The sequence below is a fragment of the Anser cygnoides genome, chromosome 6 (genome assembly GCF_040182565.1).
Source record: "Anser cygnoides isolate HZ-2024a breed goose chromosome 6, Taihu_goose_T2T_genome, whole genome shotgun sequence".
Taxonomy (NCBI): Eukaryota; Metazoa; Chordata; class Aves; order Anseriformes; family Anatidae; genus Anser; species Anser cygnoides.
Genome location: NC_089878.1, coordinates 18,161,307 through 18,175,092, shown reverse-complemented (window position 1 = coordinate 18,175,092; position 13,786 = coordinate 18,161,307). Strand labels below are relative to the sequence as shown.

Sequence of the window (13,786 nt, the reverse complement as noted above, 5' to 3'; positions counted from 1 at the left end):
GTAGAATGTAACTGTAATATTGTGGGAGAATATCCATTCCCCCTGACCCTGGAAGATTACTGAAAGCAAGCCAACGAAAAGGTTAAGTCATGTTAGAGAGGATCTCAAAATGGGTATTTATCTATAAACGGAAGAAAGGAAGTTCTGTGATTTCTTAGGAAATTTCTGAGAATAAGCTTTTTTTCTTTTTTCTTTTTTCCTGTTTAACACTTTCTTTTTAATTTTAAATGAAATGTGCAATTTTTATTTTAAGGCTCTCAACCAGAATGCCGAACTAAGGAGTCGCTTGAACAGAATACATTCAGAATCTGTTATTTGTGATCAGGTTGTCAGTGTAAATATTATCCCTAGTCCTGATGAGGTAAGATTTCAGCCTTTAATGGATTTAGAGTACAATCAAACCTTGCTAATTCTCACTGAAGGTGAGAAGTGAAAGTAAAAGTGCTGAAACACACCTGGCAAATTATCAAATCTTAAAGATTGGAAAGTAGATTTTTATAGAAATTTTCAGATTATATTTTTTGTATATAAAATTAAACTTCTGTATTTTGTGTATGTCAGAGCTAACAAAATAACTCTGGCCTCTGCAGAGAAATAGGGAAGGACTGCAACTTTGAAATATTAATTGTTGAGTGTGGGAATTAGTGAGGTTTTACTGTATTTGAATGTAGCACACAATAAGACACAGTAGGTAACCACTTCTGTATCTTAGTTTCTTGCCAAATCAACAGAACAGTGTATTATTTAATAGCCTGATCTTGCAAGTGCTTAAGGGCTTGCTTGATGTTTAATTTCTTGAGTGGCATTCAGACAGTTCAGTCTATGAACCAAGCACTAGATTAATAGCACGTTTGCAACATATAGTCTATCTTGTTTTGCTTTCTTGAGTCAACAGATTACCAAACGTTTATATTAATTTCAAATCAGTCTTCCTCAAAAGAAGGACAGATCTGAATTTGTGAGTTATATGTTGCAATTAATATTGTCATTTTGACAACATTCTGCTTGCATTTTACCAAAATACTTTCCATTTGTCATTTCCACTCATTATTTTCTATGCATACACTGTTTCAATTAACATAATGTTGTCTCCTAATTATTTTTTCCAACAAGAAAGGCAGGTGAAAATCTGTTTCTGGTTACTTTTGTTTATTTGATTTTTGAAAATGTCCATATAATTTTTCTAAAAGCCCAGATGTTGTACACTGGTAACAGAACATAGAGGTGATGCAGTGCCACAGCACAGCAACGTGCATTCAGATCATCTGGCAGTGAGGATCTGAGCAATGACCATCTCTTCTATTTTGTATTTTTTGTTGGATAGCTGTTTCCTTTCATTATATTCATAGTTACCTTGGTACAAGTTTATCTGACTGAGGGAGTATGTCAAAGAGGATCCCAGGTCTCCCTCTCACCTCTCTTGATTGCTTTAAAAATATAATGTTACAGTTTGAAGATATATGCATGAGTAAGCATCCTTTTCAGGTAGGGGCATGTGTATTTTTCCAAGTCCCTCCAGCTTGTACAAAAAATTAAAATTTTAATCACTTCTGTAAAGATAATACTGAAATGAGCTTCTGTTTTCATTATAATTCATCAAAAATCGAAACCCAGCCACAAGCCCAAGTGAAAACCCCAGGGAAAAATGAAAGGTTTTTGACCTCTTGGCTTGTTTGTGATTTTTTTATTGTTAGTGCATTTTAAGGCAACTGTATAGAGGCAAGATTGAGATGTCAACAAAATCACTTGCGGGACTTCTGTAGTAAGATGAATGGGAGTGGCATTCCCATCTGAAGAGTAATGGTGTTTAAAAGGGCTTCAGTAGTTTCGTCTGTATTATCCCTGAAGCATTATGCTGTATAAATTGGGGGATTAAGTCAGTAGCCTGTTTGCTTCCACAGCAGCAGCTACTTTGGTGGAATGGTACAGGGAGAGAATCTTAATTTTTTTTCTCCCTTCTTAAAGCTTGTTGGGTAACTTTTTGAAACGTGGTGTTCTTCCCATAAATAGCAAGAACAGGAAGATATGTCAAGCTATTTAAATTAGCTTCTCCCCATATTCATATACACATGGCACAGTTTGGGAATTCTTACCTTTGCTGTTAAATTCTCTTTATGATAAGCCATAAAGAGTACATTCCCGCTAGTAGTAGCAAGTCAGAATTAATTGTTTAATTCAGATGAGATTTGGAATACAAATATGGAATAAAGGCAAATAAATGTTTATTATAGCCATCCTCTTGAATATTCAAACTTTTCAAACATTACTAAACTGGTTAACAAGGCTATTTATTTTGAAAGTAATTTATAACTTCCTGGTCTTTCTGAGTTTTGGTTGTATCAAGGCTAGGTCCCAATAATATTAGTTGTTACGATCAGATATCTTTTTCATCTGAATTTTGTGGTTGAACTTGTCTGACACAATCCGGTTATCGTCCACAAAATTGTTCCTCTGGATACAGAACTAGCTCTGTGATTATTCATGCTGCTAAAGCTTAGCAGTTGATGCTAAGCAGGCCTCAAATGAAGACATGTATGTCACTGCTCAGATTGCACTTCATTTCGTACTTGTCTGAGTTTCACATGTTTGGTACACAGAAAGTCCTGCTAAAATGCTGTCTTTACTGTATTTGACATAGAAAAATATTCAGATGATTTACCCCTTTTATACATATTTCTTTATTATTATTGTAAATAACACTTTTATTTTTCTGTGCTTTATTTGCAGACAGGTGAACAAATTCATGTCAGTTTGCCATTGTCCCAGCAAGTTTCTAATGAGAGCAGGCTCTCTATGTCTGAATCAGTGTCAGAGTTCTTTGATGCACAGGAGGTGCTTCTGTCTGCCAGCTCATCAGAAAATGAGGTAGGCTATGATGGCATGCTGCAGCTTTGCTGTCAGATGGATTCAGGTATTGCTGCCTCTAGTGGATGATTATTTTTAATGCTGCTTAGAGTAAAAAGGTGTCAAAATGCATAAGATATAGATAAATTCACATGAGACTCACTCACGATGGGCTGCAGAGGTTTCCTGAAGTATAAAACTGAGCTGAAAGTTGTATAATTAATGTGTGTTCAGTACATGTCCTTGATAGACTGTGGCAGTTTCAGAGATGGATGACAGACAGGACCAAATAGGTCTGTCTATGCAGATTTTGATTTTAAAATATTCATTAAAAACAAAGAAAAGGTCTTCTATCATACATATAAGGTTATTCTCTGTAATCAGAGAAGTAGACAAGCATAAAAAGTTGCCTCATTGAAGCTCAAAGGTGAAACAGTTGGATACTTTTGGGGCTCTGTGTCATGTGGCTGTCCCCACCTTTCCCATGCAATTTATCTTGTTAAGTGACCTGGTATGTTGTGGGCTGGCACTTCAGCATCCTATTCAAGTTGTGCATCAGACAAGCGGAGATTACCAATTTGTCTTTTTTGTTGTTTATACTTAACCTGTTTTCTCCATGTGAGTTTTGGAAAATCATCTGTGATTAATTATAATTAATTCTAAGAGAGCTGTTTACAAAACTGCTAAACTCAATCACAAACTACCATGATTCTAAATGAAATGATTGTCTGCAGAGCAGACTGTTATAGTTTTCTTCCACCTTCATTATCGATCTCTTTAACTTGCTAGCAGATGAGCTCTGTCAAAATTTCACAGGTTTAGAGTTTCTCAAGCTTTATTTTCCAAACCATGCAAATTAAAAGCAAACCATAGTTTCAGACAGTGGAGAGCATCCTGTTTCTAAATTGTCACTGTCCAGTATAATTTTTTTTAGGAACAAATGGCATTTTTTTTTGTCCTGAAAATCCGGTTTCATGTTACAAATTGCCAGTTCAACTGGCTTGTGACCATAGCAGCTTCATGCAGAAGATGAGCTTGCCAAAGGGGTGGGTTTGTCCAGAACTGCTGCCTTGTAATGGGAAACAATTGCAGTGTTAAATTCTTTTATGTTATATGGAGAGTGCTGTTGCCTGTTGTCAGGCATATGTCAGGCAAAGACCTCAGGGTGTCTACCTGAAGCTGACAGCTTTAGTTTCAATTTCAGCCTCAGCCATAGCTTGCTCTCATAGCACAGAGAGGAGCCTGTGGCATTAGAAGTAAGCAATGTGAAGCAATGTTGAGAGAAACAGGATAGGGAAAAGGCACATTCAAGGCTGAAAGCAGTTGAGAGTAAAAGTATCATTTCAAAAATAAACAAAATGGGGACATTCTCAGACCTTCCAGATTATGGAAAATCCAGAGTTTTCCCTTTTGACAAAGAGTTTAAATATCTAGAATGTAAAGTGTGCAAAAGTCTTCTATACTTTTTTTGTTGCTTGTGTCAAGGGGATGATTAGGTGCTAAAGGTGCTAAACTCTTCAGGAAATTTGGCAGAAAAAAGTGGTTTATTTTCCTCAGCTGTAAAATTGCACTGCCCTTCTAAAGCAAATTTTAAAATGAGCGATTTCATCCCATTTTGGGCTCATGATAAACTATTAATTTTTTCTCAATATCAGTTTCTCTGGATTGCAGTAGAAGCCTTTGAATCCCCAAAACTAGAATCTGTTTTTGGCTCACTTCAGCTGATCTGAATGGCAGACACTCCATCAGACTCCAATAAAACTTTTTTTCTTAAACTGAAAATCCTTTCTTTTGTAATTAAATTTGTCTAATAAATGTAAAAGAATAAGTCATTTATAGAGTTTGAGAGCTCGGGCTGTTCGTATGTTTAAAAAAATAATCTTAAAAGTAGTCTTAATGCTAATGTCGTTCTTGTTTTGCAAAATGATAGGTCAATGTCTATGTATTTTTTTGCTGACATACAAGCTACATTTTAATGTTGGATTCTGTATAAAGACCAGGAGCCTGACTGTCTCTTCTCACCACCAACCCCCGTGTGTTTTATTGTCAATTTTTTGTTGATCCATGATCTCATTTGAAGTCACCCTTTTGCAAATTTAATGCCTACATTTGGCTTCGTAATAGCAGTTCAAGAACATAAGGAGAGCATAGCATTTGTTTTGACACTGTTAGCAAATTGGCAGTATGGACTGATTGAAACATCTAGTTAATTTAGTTAAAATGTATCTAATTGGGTACAGATGATTTCTTTGAGTATTAGTGTTTCAAGTAATTATTTTTGTCTAATTTGTCAGTATTCTTTATATATATTTGACTTAATTGATATTTTATTTTTTAGGCTTCTGATGACGAATCTTATATCAGCGATGTGAGTGATAATATATCAGAGGACAACACCAGTGTTGCAGACAACATTTCTCGGCAAAGTATATTGCTATGTTTTGAACTTTGGGAAATAATGTTGGTTTTGTTCATGTACCAGACTTACTGCTTCTCTATACAAGACCAACTCTGCTGCTTGCTTGTTCTGGTGGTGAATTTGGTTCAAGGAATAAATCTGTTTTTCTTAATGTGGTGCTTTATTGTGATAATATTTTTTTCTCTTCTCAGTTCTCAATGGTGAGCTAACAGGAGGTGCATTCAGGAACGGACGGCGAACTTGTCTCCCAGCTCCCAGTCCTGACACCAGTAACATCAATCTGTGGAATATTTTGAGAAATAACATTGGCAAAGATCTTTCCAAAGTATCCATGCCAGTTGAGCTAAATGAACCTCTGAATACCTTGCAACACCTCTGTGAAGAGCTGGAATACAGTGAACTCCTGGACAAGGCTGCAGAAACAGATGATCCTTATGAACGCATGGTAATCAATTTAGCGTAGCGCTTCTTATGTCTATATTAAAAAGGGAGCTGTTGTGTGGAGGTCTGTGCAGAGTCCCCTCTCACTCTTCCTGTTCACAAAAAACATGTGTGATACCCTACAGTGATGGTACATGCACAGGAATCTTTGCGTATTTTTTCTTATATTCTTGTCTGCATTTCAACAGGTTCTAATAGCTGCTTTTGCAGCGTCAGGTTATGCCTGTACATACTTTAGAGCGGGAAGCAAGCCATTTAACCCAGTGCTTGGTGAAACTTATGAATGTATTAGAGAAGACAAAGGATTTCGATTTTTCTCAGAGCAGGTAAGGCTTATTTCTAGATGGACACTGATGGTTATGTTTAGAGGTTGGTTTCTTTGATTAATAGATTGACCTTGTTTTTATTTTCTGGTTAAAAAAGGTTTGTTTTCTTGATAGTAAAAAGAGGTGGTAAGTATGTATGAACTTCATTAAATACTAGAAGGTATGTTTTCATATTAATCACTGTAGTAGTGTTGTTTTAAGTACATAGTGTAAAACTGAAGCATAAGTTTCATCTGTTTTCATAGCAACATAAGCTAATAGATAGTGTGGGCTATTTAATATTGTTATATTGCAGTAACAGTTGTATTGTCTTAGAAATGAAAATTAATTGCTTTTAACTCAGCCAAACTGTTTTTCAGGTTAGCCACCATCCTCCCATTTCGGCCTGTCACTGTGAATCGAAGAACTTTGTGTTTTGGCAAGGTATACCTTTTTAATTCAAAAGCATAAAACCTGTTTTATTAGCAAGTAAAAACTTTGTACAAGCTGAGCTTTGTGTTTGGAACTTACCCCAAATTTTTATACTTACAATTTTTGTAGTAACATATTACAAACTCATGCTCTGAATTAATTCACTCCAAATTCTCATTTTGAAGAGTGAGTAGATGTGTTACAACTTTCCTTGTCACTTGCAGTCTGTTTATACTTTTCTGCTTAAAAGATTTTTACCAAGAAAATTGTTATTTCTTATAAACACAAGCAGTTCTTTTTACACAGTTGAACAAGCAGCTGTTTCTTTTCTTGTCTCTACTGGCATTTGCATTTAATTTATATGGAATGTTCTCATGAGAGATTTGACAGTGATGTAACACAGGCATAACTCCTAGAAGAAAATCAAAATTCTCTTTATTTTTTCTGACCTCATGTCATTTTCTAGGTTGTTTTATATTTATTTATTTATTTGTATTTTCATGACAACCTCATATGGTCCTGTCTTAAACTGGATGGTGTAGTATAGATCACATCATCTACCACAGATCACTACGAATGGAAGACTTCGGTCTTCTTGGTTTTGTACATCTTTCACAATCTTTCACTATTATATTCAGATATCAGGTGGAAAAACAAGTTTTGGGGAAAATCGATGGAAATTCTGCCAGTTGGAACCTTGAATGTGACTCTTCCAAAGTAAGCTCCTTTTTATTTCCTTTTGGTTTGGTCTTTGGTGTAGTCTAATCTAAACTGCTTTGTGACTGGATTGGGTAACGTGTATGCAGAGATCGCATGAATTGTATGGGTGACAGCACCTAGCTCAAATTTCTCCTGAGTCTACAGATGGGGATACAGAAGCATTGCTAAGCCTGAAGATTCATTTGGGTTTTTGGAGGGAAAATGTATGAACTCTCTAGAAACTGACAGACAGGAGAATAGAAATGTTTTAGGAGAGAAAACACAAGTTCTACATATACAGTAGTGATCAACTGTTCAAAACAAGGCTGCAATATAGGGCTGTCAGCAGCTAGCACTGTCCTTACTAAAGCTCTCAGTAGTGCTGTTTCCTCAGAAGAACTGATAATGCAACGTCATTTTTCAAAATGTCAAAGCCCAAAAATGTTCTTCAGATGTTGACTGAATAGTGAGAGGAAGAAGTTTCAATACAAATAAAGCTGGTTGTAAGTTGAGATATGCAAGGAGAGGATATTTTAAATACATCTGCAGGTTTTGCAGTACTATTCCTGCTCCTATACGTTGCAGCCACTTTTCTTTCTGACTATACCAGTACGGCATTCTTTGGGACTCCATTTCACCTTTTTATTCATCTCTTGAAATTCAAGTAAATGCACTTGTGAGCAGCTTTGTCTTCTGTCTCCGTATTTGTCCCTCAGTCGTTGAAGGAGAATGTGCTTTGCACAATAGAATTCCCTCATTTTAGTCCCTTGTTTGACAACAGAGGTGCTCTGAGTGCGAGTAGTTGTTACAAAGGAAAAGGGATGGTGTGCCAATTAGCTCCTGCCTACTTCCTTTCTGTTCTTTCCTTCCACATTTATTTTGTTCTATTTGTAATTCAATTGCATTGTCTGCCTGTGGCCTAAATCCAGCCTTATGTTGATCTTTGGGTCCAGCACTCCTGGAATTAAGGTCAAAGCACCTTAATGCTCTGGGGAAAGTGAATTTGCCGTGCAGGACTTCAGTGGCTCATGCTATCTTGATTTGTGGTTCATAGCATCATTCCTCAGTTCTCCACACTAGACCATAGGTGACTTCCTCCATGGAGGATCAGTAATGTGCCCAGAACCTATGATTTTAATCAAGTAAGCTATTGTTTCAAACATTTTTGAGGAATATGAAATTGTATAATGGCTTACTTTTTTCTTACTTTTTTTCTCGTTTATGATCTTGATTAATTTATATTACCAACTACTTGTTAATCTGTTCTTAGGTATGGAGATTACTATGTCTGGAACAAAGTCACTACATGCATACATAACATCCTTAGTGGAAGGAGGTGGATAGAGCACTATGGAGAGATAACTATCAGAAACACAAAAAGCAGTGTTTGTATTTGTAAACTCACATTTGTCAAGGTAGTGTATGTATTCTAATGCATATCATCTATTTATAAAAGTATACAGTTAAAGTATGCATAGAGGTATTTCTTCAATATTCCGGAAATCCACATTCCACATTTTGTCTTACCAACATTTGAGAATATCTAAATCGTCAAATAAGAGTGCAATGCCAAGTAGTGTGACTTTTCCATTGAACTGGTATGTTTGATATCAATGTCTTACATTGCTATACACCTGTGTGCTATACTGTTGTTGTTTTTAGGTTAAAAATAAAATGACAAAATTTCTTATCTGTTAATACTATGAAAATGCAAAGTCACGATACAGACTTCTGTGCCATAGTACTTCTGCTTTTGCTAGAATTTGGCCATTGGTATTTTATCTCTTTGGCTTCAATAGCTCACACTATTTTAATATCCAGGCAGGAACCATATATAAAAACAGATGAATGTATAGATATGTTAGTATCAATTATTTTCCCTAAAGCAAGTTTGTCTTTGTATTGTGACAAAATATATTGATACCATTGCAGTGTGACCAATGGTGTATCACTGCAAATCTGAAATTCGTGTCTTGTTGGATGTTCTGATGAGTGACCAACACTAGATGAAGGTGTTAAATGTGTCTAAGAAAAGCAAAACAGAAGAGAGAAACAGAAAGCAAATACCAAGTAATACTGGCTGAGAGTCTTCCCTGCTACAAACAGTAGTGTGCTGGACCCATCAAAGGTTTCCTTTATATATATATTCAGTATCTCCCCATCTGGAAAGAAGAGAATTAGGTGCTTCTGATCTTGCAGCTTTCAAAGTGTCATTTTTACTGCTCTATTTTTTGGGATTTGGGTTAATGAACAACAATATATTTCCCCTATGTTCTGATAATTAACTGTACTTGAATACCTTATACCGAAACCACATATCAAGTCATTCAAGGTTTCTCAAACTAAAGCAATTAATAATCAAATCATCTGAATTTTGAATACTGTTATTTTTGGTTTCAGCTGAGCATTTCTAATACAAAATTTGGGCATTTAAGATTCATGCAGTAACTGTTTTGGTACAGAGTAACATGATAGCTGACTAGTAATTCTTCATTAAACTTGCAGGTAAACTACTGGAATTCAAATGTAAATGAAGTCCAAGGTGTTGTGATAGATCAAGAAGGGAAGGTGGTGCATCGCTTGTTTGGAAAGTGGCATGAAGGTCTTTACTGTGGGGTTGCACCTTCAGCCAAATGTGTATGGAGGCCAGGTAAGAAGCTTGTGATAAACTCTGGCGAGCACCATGGTATAACTCTAAACTTTGTAAAGCAGTTTGAGCCATCATTTTAAATACACAAAATACTATGGGGGAAATAATTTTTTGACTAGATAAATAAATAAGAATTTACAGGAGTTTATAATAATGGTAAATGGAAATGCTCCTACAGGGCCTAGACTTTCACATCTTGGTCTGACTTCTGGTCATATATTTTGGGGGACAACCTAAGAATAAAATTAAGAAAATAATCAGGTGTCTGGGTCTGCCTGACTGCTTTCTCACAGAGAGAGGGTAACTTGTTTGGATTCAACAGAATAGGAAATACCATTTTACCAAGTTTGCTGTCTTAGTCCTTTATTAAACTGAAGGATTGGTCTTCAGAGGTGGTGAGCTCCTGTAATTTCAGTAGTTGAATTCAGCTTCCTTATTGCTTGCTTAGAGACTTTGGTGTTAAATTACTCTTCCTTTGCACATACAGTATTTTTCATATGTGCAGAGTGATTATCCAGGAATTGTCATTATTGCTAATGCTTTGCACCCACTCTGCTCTGATTGCTCTTAGTGCTAAAGGTTCAGAACAGTGCCCAATCAGTCTTCAAGCAAGTGTATGTTCCAAAATCAACACTGAAGATTAGCTAGGGTTAGCTTTTATATAGATGTCTGATAAGCCTGCTTTCCTAGGAATGGGAAACTGTTTAGCTTAAAAATCTTAAAAACAGTAATTTTTATTTAAAAATGAAAGATCGTAAACATTTTGAATCTATTAGCATATAATTACAACCTATGAAAAATAAGCAGTTGAAATTAATACTGAGTGAACGTTTTCCTATCTAGAGAATAGCTCTTGATGCTTAATAACTGTATATAAGGGTAAAATATATTAGTATTTTTTGCTTTTATAATTTAATAAATACATGAGTCTCTTGCATATTCAGAGTAATAGTAATAGTAAAAACTTCTTTGTTTCTCATGCATATGCATACAGGCTCCATGCCAACCAATTATGAACGTTATTATGGCTTCACGAGGTTTGCTATTGAGCTCAATGAGTTAGATCCTCTGCTGAAAGATCTTCTTCCTACAACAGATGCACGATTCAGGCCAGATCAAAGGCAAGAATGCTTGTTTAAACACTTAATATTTGGTCATTTTAAGGCTGGGTTTGGCTGAGTATTGAATTTTGTCTGTCTTCACTACAGTCTGAACTTGGAGGATTCTGCTAGCAGAGAAGGTACTCAGTACTGCAATCAAATTTCTGCTTTACCCAGTTGAGGGAGAGTAGAAAGTATCCTGTTTGTAGAGCTATAATACAAGTCTTTTAGCAGAGGTAGGATTCTTCATGATGAGCTGGAAAGACGTGCTCTGTAACGTCATGCCCTCCAGCTGTGAACGGAGGCAATATTAATTCCCTCCTAATTCTCAGTTCACACTACTTCAGCATCTGTGATAACACTGAAGTAGCTAAAGAAGTTGTATGCCTAAGGGTGAAGGTCAGGTACATGCAACTGGGGAGTCAAATATCAGTTATTCTCATTTTATGGGGTTCTGACTAGATCTTAAAGTGAGTAAAACACAGACAACAGGCTTGGTTTCTGCTCGTCTTTTGTGATGACTGTTGCTGGAAAATCCCCTGTTCTGGATACTGTATGATTGCTATAGGGCCTGCTGTTATCCATACAGGCTTCTGGAAGAAGGAAATGTAGAAGCAGCAGCATCAGAGAAACAAAGAATAGAAGAACTCCAGAGAAGTCGGAGGCGGTACATGGAAGAAAACAGCATTGAATATGTACCCAAATTTTTTAAGTGAGTCTTTTCATTTCAGTAGAATTCTCTCTGTTTTCAGTGGTGTAACTGGACGAAGAACTACATGAATTACCACCAGCATAATCTGTTTAATCGTGAAAGCCTGGAAAATGGCAATTGTAATGATCAGATACCTAATCTCAGTCTGAAGCAATTTTTATGTAGTTTAAGGCTTTGTAATGGAGAGTATCTGATCATTTTCTCACAATGGGCAACAGCTAACAATTCTGCTGCACCACATGGCCAATGGTTTTTGAACTTAGAAATGGAATAGAAGTATAACATTCTAGGAGCTGTTAGCTTAGATTATTGCTAGCTCTTAGGAGGCTATTGTTTTAAGCCATTGCATAAACAAAGTAATAAATAGGGACCTGAACAAAAAAAGCATACATACACACACATACATATAATGTATATATAAATGTATATATATGCATTTAAATTGCAGTTGATTTATTTTTGAGAGTGGAGTTTTTTTTTTAATTATTCATTCTTCTGAATCAAGAATATCAAATGTCAAATAGTGTGATAGCTTGGGGAATCAGAAGTGAACAGATTGAAAGTGATTGGTGTGTTATTTTTAGTGGAAAATGAACATAATCCAGAGCAAACAATCAAGTATTCTGCAAGCTAGATCTCTTTTTTGATCCCCTGCACAGAACCTGAATCTGTTATGACCAAAGAGGCTTTTTGTAGCTCTAAAAACTGCTTACCAAGATCAAACAATGGATTTGTGGGTTTGATTGTTTTCTAAACTTTCTACTTCTGGCACAGAGAGAGATTGATTTTTGTTTTTAAATCCCTGACTGTTCTTGCCTCCTTTTGAAATATTAAATCAGATTTAATGTTGAGGTTAGATCAGAGAGGTATGGGATTTGATTGCATATTGTATAGGAGCAGAGATCTATGGTCAGACCTTTATCTTTCTTTTTTCTTCTACAGAAAAGTTATCGATGCCAATCAAAGAGAAGCCTGGGTTACCAATGAAACCTACTGGGAACTGCGAAAGGATCCTGGATTTAATAAAGTAGAAATTCCCGTGCTCTGGTAAACTGAGAATGTAGATCTAGTAAACATATCACTCTCGGAAGAAAAAATAACTATGCACAATGTGATTCTTATAGCTAAGCGTGGTTTGTGGGTCTACGGAAAAACCTATCATTTGCATTTATATTCATCTTTATAACGGACTTTTGAAAGTGCATTAGACCAGGCCCCTGACCACTTCTGGATCTTTTTAATTTTGCAGCAGCCATTAAAAAAAAAAAAAAAAAAAAAAAAGTAAAGAAAGAAAAAGGAAAAAACAGAAACCTTTTAAAGTTTCATACACTGAAAAGTCAGAACAAGAGAAGCAGATGAGTTATCCAAAATCACTTGGAAGAGGTGGTAAACACAAAACTGCAACCGGTGCTTTAAACAGACATTACGAGTAATGTAATTTAAATTAAAAAAAAAAATGAGGACGAAAAACAGAAAAAATCCATTTTGTTTCAACTATTTTTGTTAAAAACTCTTGCGTCACCACACTGTCATTTCTGGCTTCAGGTTAGTCCTTTGGTGTGATGTGCTTGGACTGACCTTGTCAAAAAGATATGCTTTTCTGGAAGCTGTTCCCATTCATATGCCATTGTTCATGCCTTAAACAAAATATGAAGATGTACAGTAAGTCATTTTAAAATATGTATGCTTAGGCTTGTGTGAAGGGCAGATTTTTATAGCACTAGGATTTTATCATGCTATAAATATTAGAGAACCTGTATTATTTAAAATCAAAAGACAACCAAACATCTTAACTGTATTTCAGAGAAACGAGATCTACTGTATGCTTTGGGAAGCTGACTGTATAATCAGACTGAAAAGAAGCTGCTAACTGGTTAAATTTGAGGCAATTTTAGTAAATGCGTATGAATAGCTAGTCAGAAAATTCATATTCTGAATGACTGATTCTGAGATGTGATCATCTCTTACCACAGAGTGGACATGGTCTTACAGCGAATCTCATTTCTCTGTAACTGCTTATACAATTAGGATTCCGTGAAGCTTTGCAACAGTGTTAAAGCACAGAAAGATTTCATGGGAAGGTCTCTGGCTTCGCTCCAGAGGTTGGATAGTACTTTAAATGCAACTGATGTTTTCTGCCACACATGCTGTTTACTGGCTCCATTCTTTCCCCATCCACTCTTA

At 35.9% G+C, this 13,786-nt stretch overlaps 1 protein-coding gene across 7 annotated transcripts in view; it reads left to right on the top strand.

Moving 5' to 3' along the window:
- OSBPL6 (oxysterol binding protein like 6) overlaps positions 1-12,906 on the top strand; it is an 89,315-nt gene extending 76,409 nt beyond the window's left edge. For 5 of the 7 annotated variants that reach the window (XM_066999173.1, XM_048061340.2, XM_066999171.1 and 2 more), the window contains 12 exons: positions 254-361; positions 2,728-2,865; positions 5,183-5,270; positions 5,455-5,708; positions 5,893-6,030; positions 6,390-6,453; positions 7,080-7,158; positions 8,411-8,555; positions 9,646-9,790; positions 10,785-10,911; positions 11,480-11,602; positions 12,545-12,906. In XM_066999173.1, coding sequence (XP_066855274.1) covers positions 254-361; positions 2,728-2,865; positions 5,183-5,270; positions 5,455-5,708; positions 5,893-6,030; positions 6,390-6,453; positions 7,080-7,158; positions 8,411-8,555; positions 9,646-9,790; positions 10,785-10,911; positions 11,480-11,602; positions 12,545-12,653 — 1,518 coding nt within the window. In that variant the 3' untranslated portion in view covers positions 12,654-12,906. The remainder of the gene's footprint in view (positions 1-253; positions 362-2,727; positions 2,866-5,182; positions 5,271-5,454; positions 5,709-5,892; positions 6,031-6,389; positions 6,454-7,079; positions 7,159-8,410; positions 8,556-9,645; positions 9,791-10,784; positions 10,912-11,479; positions 11,603-12,544) is intronic. The other 2 variants (XM_066999175.1, XM_066999172.1) reach the window with 1 other exon arrangement.
- The last annotated feature ends 880 nt before the right edge of the window (positions 12,907-13,786 follow it).